This window comes from Chelonus insularis, unplaced genomic scaffold, assembly GCF_013357705.1.
Source record: "Chelonus insularis isolate UGA/USDA-ARS -01 unplaced genomic scaffold, ASM1335770v1 contig_41_pilon, whole genome shotgun sequence".
Classification (NCBI taxonomy): domain Eukaryota; kingdom Metazoa; phylum Arthropoda; class Insecta; order Hymenoptera; family Braconidae; genus Chelonus; species Chelonus insularis.
In genome coordinates, this window is record NW_023276571.1 from 1 (window position 1) to 13,863 (window position 13,863).

General features: G+C 30.0%; 4 protein-coding genes across 6 annotated transcripts; 1 reads left to right on the top strand and 3 right to left on the bottom strand.

Annotated features, from left to right (window-relative positions):
* Positions 1-2,253: 2,253 nt before the first annotated feature.
* Positions 2,254-4,623, bottom strand: Bdp1 (transcription factor TFIIIB component B'' homolog Bdp1). The gene is made up of 2 exons (XM_035087849.1): positions 3,691-4,623; positions 2,254-3,613 (listed from the first exon to the last, which is right to left on the bottom strand). Exons 1-2 carry the CDS (start codon positions 4,521-4,523, stop codon positions 2,419-2,421), a joined length of 2,028 nt encoding a protein of 675 aa, XP_034943740.1. The 5' UTR covers positions 4,524-4,623; the 3' UTR covers positions 2,254-2,418.
* Positions 4,624-4,912: 289 nt separating this feature from the next.
* Atg13 (Autophagy-related 13) lies at positions 4,913-7,638 on the bottom strand. Its single transcript, XM_035087734.1, has 5 exons — positions 7,209-7,638; positions 6,534-6,882; positions 6,218-6,401; positions 5,420-5,798; positions 4,913-5,210 (listed from the first exon to the last, which is right to left on the bottom strand). Exons 1-5 carry the CDS (start codon positions 7,359-7,361, stop codon positions 4,998-5,000), a joined length of 1,278 nt encoding a protein of 425 aa, XP_034943625.1. The 5' UTR covers positions 7,362-7,638; the 3' UTR covers positions 4,913-4,997.
* A 156-nt stretch (positions 7,639-7,794) lies between these two features.
* LOC118069587 (thioredoxin domain-containing protein 3-like) lies at positions 7,795-11,814 on the top strand. Of its 3 annotated transcripts, XM_035087794.1 has the most exons (13): positions 7,795-7,973; positions 8,158-8,303; positions 8,704-8,817; positions 9,608-9,722; positions 9,790-9,893; positions 9,973-10,044; positions 10,114-10,214; positions 10,283-10,628; positions 10,700-10,875; positions 10,965-11,109; positions 11,174-11,373; positions 11,443-11,665; positions 11,751-11,814. In XM_035087794.1, the coding sequence occupies exons 4-13, from the start codon at positions 9,632-9,634 to the stop codon at positions 11,766-11,768; spliced, it is 1,476 nt and encodes a 491-aa protein (XP_034943685.1). In that variant the 5' UTR covers positions 7,795-7,973; positions 8,158-8,303; positions 8,704-8,817; positions 9,608-9,631; the 3' UTR covers positions 11,769-11,814. The 3 variants fall into 3 exon arrangements, with proteins under 3 accessions (XP_034943685.1, XP_034943684.1, XP_034943686.1); XM_035087793.1 differs by lacking the exons at positions 7,795-7,973; positions 8,158-8,303; positions 8,704-8,817 and adding an exon at positions 9,445-9,550; XM_035087795.1 differs by lacking the exons at positions 7,795-7,973; positions 8,158-8,303; positions 8,704-8,817; positions 11,751-11,814 and adding an exon at positions 9,445-9,550 and having other exon boundaries at positions 11,430-11,566.
* Positions 11,815-11,817: 3 nt separating this feature from the next.
* RpL18 (ribosomal protein L18) lies at positions 11,818-13,611 on the bottom strand. Its single transcript, XM_035087797.1, has 4 exons — positions 13,500-13,611; positions 13,275-13,361; positions 12,294-12,500; positions 11,818-12,223 (listed from the first exon to the last, which is right to left on the bottom strand). The coding sequence occupies exons 1-4, from the start codon at positions 13,500-13,502 to the stop codon at positions 11,957-11,959; spliced, it is 564 nt and encodes a 187-aa protein (XP_034943688.1). The 5' UTR covers positions 13,503-13,611; the 3' UTR covers positions 11,818-11,956.
* Between the last annotated feature and the right edge of the window lie 252 nt (positions 13,612-13,863).

Below are 13,863 nucleotides of genomic sequence, written 5' to 3' on the forward strand. Positions count from 1 at the left end.
TTTCACTGATATGGAATAGTGAAATATCATAATGACGTTCCAATCAGATAATAGGTGACGTTGATCAAGCCATGCTGCAGGAACGTATGAGTCCCAGTTATGTAATTCTGGAAGGGAAAGATGAGCTTTTAGGTTCTAAAAAGAATGAATAATTTAGACAACTGGTCTGTAATACACTACTACAATAGTACTCCAAAAAAAAATCAAATTGTCATTGGACTTTGTGTAATATTTTTTTATTCCGTACCAACCGATATGTATGGAAGACCTGTAATAATGTTTTTGTGTTTAGTTAGATAAAATTATTAGTTATTATAACCTTACATTTCGCTTCTATTCTTCATCGACCACGCTCCAGTCACCCTTTCACCCACCCGACTCGGGTTTTCTCCTTACTACTAATTATTTCAAGCCGTATGCTAGTTTCTAAGCGAAAATCAGAATAGAAAATAAGGAAAATATGCTACAAGACGAAACTATGCCAGTAAGCCCCAAAAATAAGCCCATTTACAGAAAACTTCATTATAGACAATTGACAACTTGTGAAACTCAACGATTTGGGCGCTTGACATTTTCTTTTCACCCGGTGTCATCAGCGAACCCCCTCGGCCGCACCTGCATTCCCTTCTTTGAATTTACTTTCAATTTCCAACACACACTCGAATACGATCATTTTTTGAGGATTTGCCATTGGTTCTCAATTCTTTTAGTAGGTCATCCATCATGTAATATTCCATGTCATCAACGAATCAATGATGAAGATAACCAATAAATCATTCACTAATTATGTTTAACAAAAATTATAATTCTGGAAATAATTTTTTTTGTAGATAAAATTTTATAAAAATTTTAGGTTCTAACGTTTTTGCATATTAAAAGATTATATTGCCCCTCCTATGACCCTTGTCGAATATACTAGCCAAACAAGATGTATCTTTTTATATATACAACACAATCTTAAATGGATAAATAAAAGGAACTTTCCGTATCGCAACCATACTTCCGGCGCGATGAAGTGGTCCCATCATTGGTGAAGGCGACTGCGGGGGTAACTTAAACCTATGAGTTTACAATAATAGGCCCACTCAGTGTGTTTCAGTAATGTCATTACCACTCTCAAATCCCCCCAAGTTTCGCTTGCACTCTTTCTCAACGCTGACAACTACGTTTTCACCACACCCTTACACTGCCGGCCCTCCCTGCTAACCCCCCTCGCGTCGGACCTCGCACCCATTCCTGTTCCGCTTGTCCCCTGTACCTTACCCTCTTCATCACTGCTGCGGTTCCTCGTGCACCTACTATTTGGCCGTCTCCTCCCCACTGTGCCGGTAATGTGCCCGCCCTCCTTCTACGCCTATGTTGGCCTGCTACGCCGCTTGATCCCCCCCCTATCCTCGCATTCGCGGTCTCGGACCTTTCGCCGGGAAGTGTCATTCCACATTCACGTGTTTGCAACTTGCCCTACACTAAGGATTATTTTTTTCTTAACTTAGTCCTACGTCCTTATCCTGCATTGAGTCTTACAACTGGTCCCTGTTATGTCAAAGAATCTCTCTACTCGCTCCGTGAAGACTAGTCTCGCTTCGGTTTCGTTCTTTGTCTTTCTTGCGTCGCTGTGTTTTATGATCGAGGTCAGCCTCCACCAAAATAGTCCACGACCCCTCCTTCTTTCTCCTAATTCGCCCTACAATTTCCTTTTTTTATTAGTGTTTCTTCAGTGTATAAACAACCTAGATTCTCATAGAAAAAGCTTCAGGGGTGACACGTAGCACATGAAAGTGATGATAACGATAAGAATATGATAATAATAAATTATTTTATCCTATTATTAAAAAGTATAAACCATATTTAATTGTTATTTGATGAACAATTAAAATAATTTTTATAATCTAAAGAATCTAATTGAAAATCAAGTAATTGGTAAAATATACCAAAAGAGTACAAAATATAATAAACTGAAGGTAAAAAATATTTTATATGATGAAAATATCTACAGAACATGTAGAAGACATAGTATTCTAATTATCTGAATGATTAAAATTTATAATGAAATAAGATATTTAATTCGTTATCTATAATCTCATTTCTGATCTCTTGTAAATTTTATTTAAATGATAATACTGATAGCAAACTCTGTTTGTAAATAATATAAATAATTATTAAATCTATTTTCATTAATAAATTATTTGTAATTAAATAAGTATTAAATTTTTTTTAAAACTCATTTATTAAATGTGTAATAATTAAAGCGACTTACTTACATTTGAAGTATTTTTTTGATATATAATATATCAATTAATATTTCAAGAATATTATACAAGAAACTTACGTATTAAACTTTGTCAATAACTAAAAAAACATATAAAGATGAAAATTCATTACTAATTGCTATACTAATTTTATGATAAATATTTCAGTCTACTTCTCATAATTATCAAGAGTCGAAGTTGTGGTTAACTCTTCTGTAACAGTCGGTATTAACTCTGATTCAATCTCATTCACTGGATTAAGAGTTTTTGAAAAAGTGTTTCCTATTTCTTCAATATTTGACTCGACCATATAAACTTGAACAACTGTTTTTCCAGGTTCTTCCGCTGACTCATTTGACACTATCACCAATGATCCTGGTTCTACGGAACTAATGTCGGGCACTGAAGTTCCAATACTTTCTATAATCATTGCTTGGTCATTTTCAGTCTCTATCGATTGACTTTCGTTTGTTTCAAATAATTCTACACTTGCGTTATTCGTTGTACTTTCTTTCATAATTTTCTTTTTTGGTTTATTATCTTTAAAAACACTATCAAGAATCTGCTTTGCTCGATTTTTAGTTTTTGATTTGGGAGTTCTTCCAGAACGAGTTGGTCGTGGTCGATAGACTTCTGTACCACTATCACTATCTGTATCATCACATGCATCACAATCAGATTCACCTGAAGATAACACCGACATTTTTGATGTTTTTGACACTTTTTCTTTACTAAAATTTTTTCGTTTTCTAGGCAGTTTTTTTACTTCTTTTTCAATTTTTTCATCAGTTTCTGAAGGTTTACCAGCATCACCGAGGCTAGTAACTGCCATTCTACGAAATAATCTACGTCTTTTAATGACTTTTTCTTCAATCACAGGTGGAGATTTTTCTAAACTTTCTTCAAATTTTTCAAACGTCTCCAAATCTTGCTTTAAAGTATCAACATCGAAATCTAATTTACTACTTAAAGCCTTTTCAACAAGTTTTCTATTTAATTTTTCTTCTTTTTTAAATTTCATTTTTATTTCTTGCCGAGATCGATTTGTAAATAAACTTTGCATGAGTAAAAAATCAGTACCAATTGTACTTAATGCTTTATAAAATTTAATTGTTTCCCATTTGGGCCATTCTTTAACTCTCTTTCTTTTTTTATAAAACCCTCCACCAAAACTGCCATCATCGTCAACAATAGCCTGGCGTTTTGCTAGAGCTTCTCGATTTTTCTTTACTCCAGTTCTTTCAATGACAAGACTTTGCTCGTCTATAATTAACTGACCATCAGGACCTACTTTAACTTGAGGTACAGGCATTGCAGTTTCTGTTGGATCATCTACTTCTTCTTCAGTTTGTTCATCAGTATTCCTGAAAAAAAGGTTATAAAGTAGTTAATCGCTAATCACCTAAATTAAACAAGCTAAAGAATAATTGTTTAGTCTTACGTTTCTGGTACAGTGTTATTTATCGGAGAATCACCCGTTTTTTTCATAGGATTTGAAGCAGGATTGTAATAAATTAAATCATACATTGTTAGCTTTGTTCTATCTGGCTGCTTATTTTCATGCTTCAGCTGAAATTCTCTTCTTGCTTCTGCTAATTTTCTAGTTGACTCAGATATAACCATTTTTCGTTTTTGTTTCATAATAATTTTGGAATTTGCACCACTTGAATTATTAGAAACATTATTATTAATATTATTACTATTAGTTTCATTGTCAACACCATTTTGTGATGAATTGTCTGATGTTTTAAGATGATTTGTTGAATTTGTATTTCGACGTGTGTCATCTTCAGATTCACTTGCACTTGCTCCACTCCCTTGAATGCTATTTCTTCTAATTCTTCCATGTCCATCTAATCGAGGAACTGGCCTCATAAAACAAACTCGGCTTGTTATTGCTTTTGATGGAGAACTTGATATTTCAGTAGTTGATGTTGGTGGTTTTACTTCAACATTTTCAATTACTTTTGGCTTTTTTGCTTCAGCTGGAACAGATGGATCGAGATTGACAAACGTGATTACTGGTTCTGCTTTTTGAGAGTCACATGTTTTTTCTTTTTCAGTAGTATTTTTGACTTGTTCATCAATTATTTGAATATTTGTCGATTCAGATTGCTTTATTATTTCTTCATTAACTGGATCTTTATCAACTCCTTTATCATCATTCTTCTTATTTTCATCATTGGCAGATTGCTCTAATTTTTTAGCATTTTCTAATTGAAATTTACGTCTAACTGGAATATTAGCTGTTGCTATAATTCGTGCACGTCTCATTGTATATATTTTTATTTTCAAAATTGAACTTCAGAAACACATTAATGACTTATTATCGTAACATCACTGATGATAGTTGAACATGTGATTTGTAAGCAGCTGTTCACGAAGTATTGTATGTAGCCCACGTTTTCTAAAGGCTGTTTCTAACTTGCGAATATTTTTACCGACTGTGGTATTATTTTTTTCAATCTTCTAAATTGCCTCATCTGCGCAGACATGACCTACATTAATTTTCTCTGCGCATATAAGACCAAAAAAAAAAGAAAACGCTTCTTTCTTTACAAATGATAGAAAATAATTATTAAAATATTTTTTAGAATCATTCCTAATTATCATAATAAATTTTTTACCTAAGGATAAAGTTGTTTATTTAAAAAACAATAACATCTTTGTGATAATATTTAATTACATTTTCTATCACAAATTATAATTTTCGAGTGATAAATAAAATATTTAATAAATATAAATTAACTAATTATTATTTTCAGCATGACATAACGTAGAAAGTATATCTCCATATTTTTGTATATTAAGTTCAAATGTTTCTAATTGTTTTGTAAGATCACCAACTTGTTCAGCTAACGTTTTCTCTTCATTAAATGCTTGTAACGGTGGTGCACTTTGACACTCTCGATAAAAAGCACCTAAGTCACTGTTTGAATTTGTTCCAGCAAATGGGGTTTTCTATATAAAAAATTAATTTAAGTAATTTACACAAATATATATGTCGATAATTTTATAAAAAATCAGCACTGAAAATCTTTCGATAAAAACTTAGCACCAAAATACGTCATTTTTAAAGAAATCTAAATTTGTATAAATATTCTAAAACTTTCAGAAGCTTGATATTTTATAAAATTGTTCAAATATAAATGTATAATATAAATAATTACCAAATCGACCATGATAAAATCATCGTTAGCACTTGTTACCGAACAACTACTCCTTCTTGATTCACTTTTGGAGTTACATTTAAATGTAGCAATGTCTACTGGACACTTATTATTTCCATTATTAGCATCAGATGATATACCAACACCATTCAATGAAACCCCGAGAACTGGTGCCATATTTGAAGATGGATATTGTTGTAATGAAGAGTACTGTATTTCATACGGGATGCTCAATGGTAAAAGAGTCTGTTTTGGTGTTAGTAATGAACTAAAAGGAACATCTGGAATCACTAAGTCTTCTTCTTTTACAACTTTCTGCTTATTTACAACAAAAGCTCCTACTTTAATAGTATCACTTAATGACTTTGATATTTCTTCACTGAAAAAATTAAAAACTTTGTCAGTTTTACATGTCAATTTTAAATTAAAACAAATATTCTTCCTTACTTTAAAACTAAGTTTAACCATGATTATCTTATAATTTTTAATCACTTAAAAAACTACCAATTTCTCAATTAATTTATAAATATATCCGATAATTGTGGTATTAAAATAACGTTCATGCTGCGCAAGATTACTATTAAGAAAAATTTTACTGATGTCTCAATGAGATTAACTTAAAATAAAACTGTCATCGAATTATCACTAGGTTTGTCATGGTTCATGGCCATTAGAAGGCTATAATAGAAAATAATTATTTATTCTCTATCGAATGACATTTTTTAAATAGCTTCCACTGCCATTAGTAGTAGACAATAAACTCAAAGTAAGTCTAGCTTTAATGTTGAAAATACGAACCTATGTTGGTATCTAGCAAGTCTAGGGCTAAAATCTGAATAGAAATGATCACTTTTCAGCATGATAGTATCATGACTTGTCTGTGTTGGGGAAATGGTCATTTTAGTTCGATAGCACACCGAAGAATGTACAGTTCCAACAGGTGTACATAATTGACCTACTCGTATGTGCTTATAATTTTCTCCTGAAATTAAAATCAACCAAATTTGAAATTTAAATGAAAATAAACTATGAAAATGGATCATTAATTGCTTCTTTTAACTTTTAAACATCTTATGATGTAGCAAAAGAAATGATATAATTAAAAATAACGTACCTAATGTATGTAACTGTGGTTCACCCATATATATTCTATAACAAATCACATATGCATCAGGCCCTTGTCTACGACTTAATTTATAAGCTGGAATCATTCTTGAAATAGTAACTAATGATTTAAGTAATATTCCCATTCTGTTGTAAACAGTATGAGTTACTCTAACAGAAGGATCACTTTGTTCAGTCAAAACTCCTAGACTCCACGTTTCTAATACCATCGTATCGCCTTCAACCGTCCGTAAAGATATTTCTATGCATAGAGGCATAGGAGAGCTTATTATGTCTCCACATAATACTTTCTTTGCTTCTGTTAATACTTCAGGTAAATCGTGAACAGCTAAGTTGAACTGTAAAATATTTTTAGAATAAAATTATTTGGAAAAATAGTACATTAATGCTATTGATAAAAATTAGTTCATATTAATGATTGAAATTGGTAAAAATAAGAGATTTTAATGGCATTTAAGCAATATAGTACTTGTTGATGGTAGATTCATCTTCAATCATATGGTAAGATATGATAAGATCAATGTCAACATTCAGTTGTCATTTCCGAAGTTTTAGACAACATAATTTTGAATATCAAGAAAGGGAATTATATAAAATTTGATAGAAAATATTATAAGTCATAAAACATTTTAATCTTTGTGTCTATTATTTAAAGTCCACTTACCCAATCTGTTCCTGAAGAATCTGGTTTACATTTTGTTATAACCTTCTCTCCAGATCTTGACTGAACAATTATTTGTGCTGCTTTTAATGCTAAAAACTTCATAAATTTATCTAAATCTTTTTTATCTTGTGTACTAAATTTTCCAGTAGACATTTTTATATTTACATTTACATTTATTTAATGTATAAACTTATAAATTTATTATAAAATATATCAACGCTTGAAGTCAAACTGAGGAAAGTCGAGACTGTTGTTGCGCGACAATTCTCTAAGGTGATTTTTTTAGTCACTCATGAGTATATCTTTAGATAGATATGTATCAAAAACAACTATACAACAAATATGTAATAGAGAAAGAAAGATTGAGAATAACAATGATGTATTTTTTTGCAAACTATGTACTTAACCATCATATTTAGTATGACAGAGATCAAAGAATACTATCTTACCTACTTTCTATTTCTGTTTTACCGATGCGGTTGAACGAGAGTCATGTTCAAAATTGAATAAATTTAGATAAATCTCATCAAGTATCAATAAAATTCTCTTGTAAAGAATATTTTAATAAAGTATAAACAATTTTTATGACACCATTATCCAAAAAATTTAAATGTTGAGAAAAGTATTAATACATTCCCTGTAACTGATGCATATAAAAGATATAATGTGAAACTTTTTATAAACCTGTATCATTGCATTATTTATTTATAATGAATTGTTGATATTTTTGTCATTAAATTGTCATCAATATCAATTATGATGCAGGTATTGTAATTTTTATTTCTCATTCGAAGGTTATGGTTGAATAAAATTTTACTTACAATGGATATTCATGATAATCCATGCTTATCAAGTGTTTTAAAATTTATAAAATATAATATCTTATTATTTCTGTATTATTTTTAAAAAGTATTATTGACAAATCGACATTCATAAATACTTTGATCAGCAGGGTTGTATCCCCGGCAACGCAACGATGTTTCTGCTCCACACAAGTGGGTAATTGCTTAAAATCTAGTGTAAAAGTGTTTCAATTTTTCAAAGAAAAAAAAAACAGCAAAAGAGCAGAAAAAAAATTTTATTTCCTTCTGACACGTAAGATCTAACCTATTTGTAATCTTTGATTACTAATATTAGGGATAATTTATCATCCAGTTTTGATACATTTTTAGAAATTATCGATATATTCAGACAGCTCATTTATTATGAAATATCATTGAAATACGACAATGACAATAAATTTAATTGCGATCACTTATATTGTCTGCATAAATTAGAAGTCCCCATGCAAGTATCACGAATATTGTGGCGTGCATCCAAGATCAACCTCTATAATGAGCATCTATTGATCCTATAATATTAACTAGTTATTACAATATAAATGATTATGTGCATATGTAAAGTCATTTTTAGATAAAATGTATCAAACTCAATTTTGTCCTAGATGTAACAAATAAAAAAATATATCATTATTTATAAACATCTTTTGTTTCAGGACTTTAACTACTGGTTTCATGCTACAAAAAATTTATGAATGATAATTACCACGTTTCTTTTGACGAAGATAAATTAAAACTTTGCTTGAACTCTCAACAAAACTATTTAAAAGGTAACTGAGCGTTTATTGTTTCATAATTAACCATTACGAACAACAGGAAAAAAATAACTTGACTATTCTAAGAAAAAATATTTTTATGTATAAAAGAAACTAAAAAAAAGTTTTTCAATGCCGATTATTATTTAACATTATTTATTGAAGGTTTTAAATGTAAGATATTGAATAATTATTGATAATTATTAATTTGAAAAATGGTTTATATTTAAAGCATATTAAAACACATAGTCTTTGGCAATTTATTGAAGCTAAATCATAGATGAGTATGAAAGAAAATAGTTTGATGAGAAGGCTACGTAATAAATATAAAATAAATATCATTTAGAATAGTTTGATTGTGATAAGCTAAGAGAAATAAAAGAGGTAGAAACATATGTTCACCTTCGTCTTATTCAAACTCCTTCCAAGTCTACTATAATTATCCTGGCGTGTTTGGTCTCGTGTAATACACAGGGAGAAACAGAAATAACAAAGAAAGACTAATATTTATCTATGCGACGTCGCGTGCCTTGCTCTATGTCTCCACCATCCTAAGAACTCAAAGCACGCTAAAAGCTTCACTAAAACCGCTATAAATTCCGTGACAATTCCGCAGTTTGCTTTTGTACATCAAAGTGAACGCACTCTTTTAATTCTTTTCTTCTTACTTAATCATTTGTTATCATAAAATTTATCTATTAATTAATACTTGCAACATTTTGCAATCAAAATGTTGGCTAAAAAGAAGGTAACTTTGATTATTCAGGATGTTGATTGATGTTAATCATTGTTTTAATTTTTTCAGGCTGGTATTAATAAGGGTAGAAGAATGGCGAAGAAAAATGTTCCAGCAGCTTTGCAGATTGAAGTTAATAATGATGAAGAATGGGCTAAATTTTTGGAGAAAAAAGGTCTTCTAGGTATTGCTATGAATTAAGAATTATTTTCAATGTTAAAACACTAGACTTTATCATGATGTTTTTGTAGTTGTGGATGTCTATTCAGATTGGAGTGGACCGTGTACTGGGATGGTGAGTATTTTGAAGAAGATTAAAATGGAAATTGGAGGAGATTTACTTGTGTATGCAACGGTAATACACTTTATCTAATGTAAATAACAAAAAAATTATATAAATATTTTTATATTAAACAAATAACTGATGATTTCAGGCTAAATGTGATAATATTGCTGATCTTGCACGATTCAGAGGCAAAAGTGAACCTACATGGATGTTCATTCAAGTAAATATTCTACAATTTATTTATTTAATTAATTATTATTCTAAAATTATTCTCTAAATAATGGTTTAGGATAGTAAAATGGTAAACTTAATGTTCGGTGCATACTGCCCAGAGCTTCAGAAAATGCTGACTGATGAAATTCATCGTGTTCAAAATAATGAACCACCAATGTACGTAAGATTTATTTTAGATAATAATTTGTTAATAATAATGATTAATTATTATTACTCCGGAATAGTTTTAGTATTCCAGTAAGTGAACCAAGTCCAGAAGAACAAAAACGTCTACAGATTCTAGAGGAAGAACGTCTAGCCAAGGAAGCAGCAAAAAAAGCACAGAAAGAAGCATTGATAAAATCTCGATACGAAGCTGAAATAAATCATTTTACAGAATCTTTAAAAGATCAAACATGTTTAATATTATATCCTTGGGTCTTTAAAGATGAAGAAGGTCATAGACGGGATAAAAAAAGTAGTCCACCTTATATTGATTTAATTGAAAATATTCTTCCAAATAATTTTACAGTAGAACAGGAATTACGTAAAAATTTAAACGAAGAATTAATCATGGAAATTTTGAATGAAGTAATTTAAAATATCAAGACCAATATTCTGTAAAATAAAAAGTAAAAATGAAAATTCTTTGAATGTTACAGTCTGGTTGGGAAATAGATAAAAATGTTCAAGAAATTATGATAGACGGAAAATGTCTATTTATGAGATTAAAAATGTGTGACAATGTCAAAGAAATTGAAGTGGAAAAGCATCTTTTAAATTTGTTATTCAATGAACCTAAACTTCCTGCTTTAACAGATGAACTTCAACCAGATTGGTAAATTCAATTATTTGTCCTTGTATATTACATAATAAGATTTTTTTATAAGTTATTACGAATGCTATTTGGTTGATTTTTAATCCAAGTTTCGCCGAACGACATAAACCAGCATTCATCCTAGCCGGTAAAGAGTCTTGGACTTTTCCAGTTGTTTGGGCCACACCAAATTCAATGAATAAAATTATAATATTTAAAGCAATGTTCAGAAAATACCTCGATACAACATTTCCGGTAAAAATATTTTGATTAAACTTCTTTTTTCCATTATGAAAATAAATTATTGTTAATATTTTAGTATGAAGACAAAACAGATACTACACCGATCATGGTTTTCAAGTATGACAGTACAAGAAAGAGTGAATTAAAAGTTGTCTTGGAAATGCAAGAATCTGAAGTTGTACATTTTGGGATTTTTGAAAGAGATAAGCCACCGGATGCTAAACTAATTGCCACCAGCATTGATGAATATGAAGAAAAAGTTGAAGAAAAGACGGGGTACTTATGAAACTTAACTTGATAGAATTCTATAAAATAAATAAAAATTATTTAAGATGATTTCTTTAGGTATGAGGCTTTTGTTTGTGTCGTAAAAAAAGTGGGATCTGAAGCTTTTCTTACCTTTGCTGGTATTGGTCCTTATCATGTCAGTGAAAATCCAGAAATTGCGATAGAAGAATCCAAATCATATTTCCCAGATGTAACACTAGTAGATGATCAATCTGATGATGAAGAAAAAGCAGAAGATGCAGAAGGTGGTAATGCAGAAGCAGTACAACCTGATGAACAGGTAAGCCAATGAAATAATACTCCAATAATAAATATCTAACTTCATCTTGATTTGAACATCAATGATTAATTTTGTGCTCATAAAGCAAAGTACAGGAAAATGAGGTAATCAATGAGCTGATGTAGAAAAAAAGTGTAAATAAATAAGAAGAATTTTTTAAATGCCAGTGTCAACATTTATTTACCAAAAAGTCCTCTTCTTTTTCGAATGAAAAAAAAACATATGTAAATAAAAAGAAATAAATCTTTAGATCTTTAAATGTCTTTAAATAAATGGACACAGACAATTTATCTACTTCTTGTAACCACTACGCCTAAGACCACGTGCTCTCTCGAATTTCCTTCCCTTTGAGCGCACAAGAGGTTTAGTATGCGAGTGAGGTACACCTGGTGCTGGTCCAAAGTGTTTTACAGCTTCACGAGCATTACGACGTCCTTGCATTAAAACTGTTTTTCGTCCAGTTGGTGCTCTTAAAGCAAGTTGATCAAAAGTAATTATTTCACCTCCAGCTTTGAGAATACGACCACGAGCTTTTTCAGTCACTCGAAGAGCGCAGACCTTTGGAATAAAAATTAATTAATAAATATTATAATAAAAATTTTTTTTTTTTAGTTCAATTGATACTCACTGTCATCTTTGGAATTTCAAAGATTCTGGCGTCATCAGTAACAGTACCAACAATCACTGCAATGCAGTTCTCTCGGTTGGGTTTCTTCATGAATCTCACCACTCGGGCTAGAGATATTGGTGGTCGGTTTATTTTGCTCATAAAAAGACGTTTGAGGATAATCTTGTTGAATTTAGCATTGGTACGTCTTGCCAAAAAACGGTAGAGCTAAACAATTGAAAAAAATTTATTATATTATTATTCAGACACCTCGAGAAATCATGCTGTTATTACACTCTATAACAATAACTTTTAAATTATTTCATTTAATAATTCATAATTCTATGAAGTCCATTTTGGCAATTATTTAGTACGTGCTTAATTAATATAACAGCATAATTGAATTAAATATTAAATATAATAATAGCTATTTAATTTACTTTGGCATAAATCCCAATGCTCGTTAATATACAGTTTTTATCATAATAATATTGTCACAGTTATAAATGAATATTACAATGAAGTAAATTATTTAAATTATTAAATACAAATATTCATCCAATGTTTATTAAATATTAACCATTTAATGGTAAAAAATTTAACGGATAGTAAATGTTTTCAATAATTATTTCAATTAAATGGGTATTGGAGTAGATGTATGTTTCAACTAGTATAATTGATTCTCGGTAGAGTCCAAGAACCAGAATAGGAAAGTTGAGTTATTATAGCGAACGTTCAAATTGAATCAGCTCATTGTTAATTAGAAACTGACACAGAGTGCTGTTCGCATTGAAGACATGAATCCACGTGGGAAATAGATATAGCTAAATACATACGCTGACAAGAGTCGTAATTATAACCTAACATTTATTGATCTTTTGTGAACAATTTTTAATTTAGATTGAACAATTTTTTAATAGAATATTACATATAATTGAATTATTTTTATTATGGTTAATTATTTTTTTTTCATTGTTGAGCAAAAAAGTAATTTAAAAATACCTTGACAAGGAGTCGTAAGTAGACATCCTGAGATTTTGGTTCCGTTCGCCGGACTTTGCGGTCGTGTTTATGGTTGATATCAATACCCTATAAATAAATATAAACATTTTTAAATTACACAATATTAATATTTACACTAATCACTATAATAATTCACTTGAATATCATAAAATATTCGGATGGATACGGATGTAGATCGAAAATTATTTTGGCTAACCCCCTTACCATTTTGATAACACGGAAAAGAACACGATCCGATGACGAAGTGCTTGAGATGGAATCCGGAAGTTATAGATGGCGTTGTATGTATCATCTGATTCCCGCTTTTTAATTAAATTGTGATTAAAAACATTCACCAAAGTATTCCTTTCAATAATTTTACAAATATTATAAAAAATCTAAAATATATTTAAAAAATTTATAAAAATCATATTTATATTAATTGTAATAAATTTAATTTTGATTAATAAAATTCTTGACAAAAATATCAACTGTCGGTAATATAAGAGAAAATGGGATCATGTGTTCCATTGAAAAATAAATATCTCTGCAAGATGGCGGCACTCGTTTGTTATTGTCACAAAAAAGC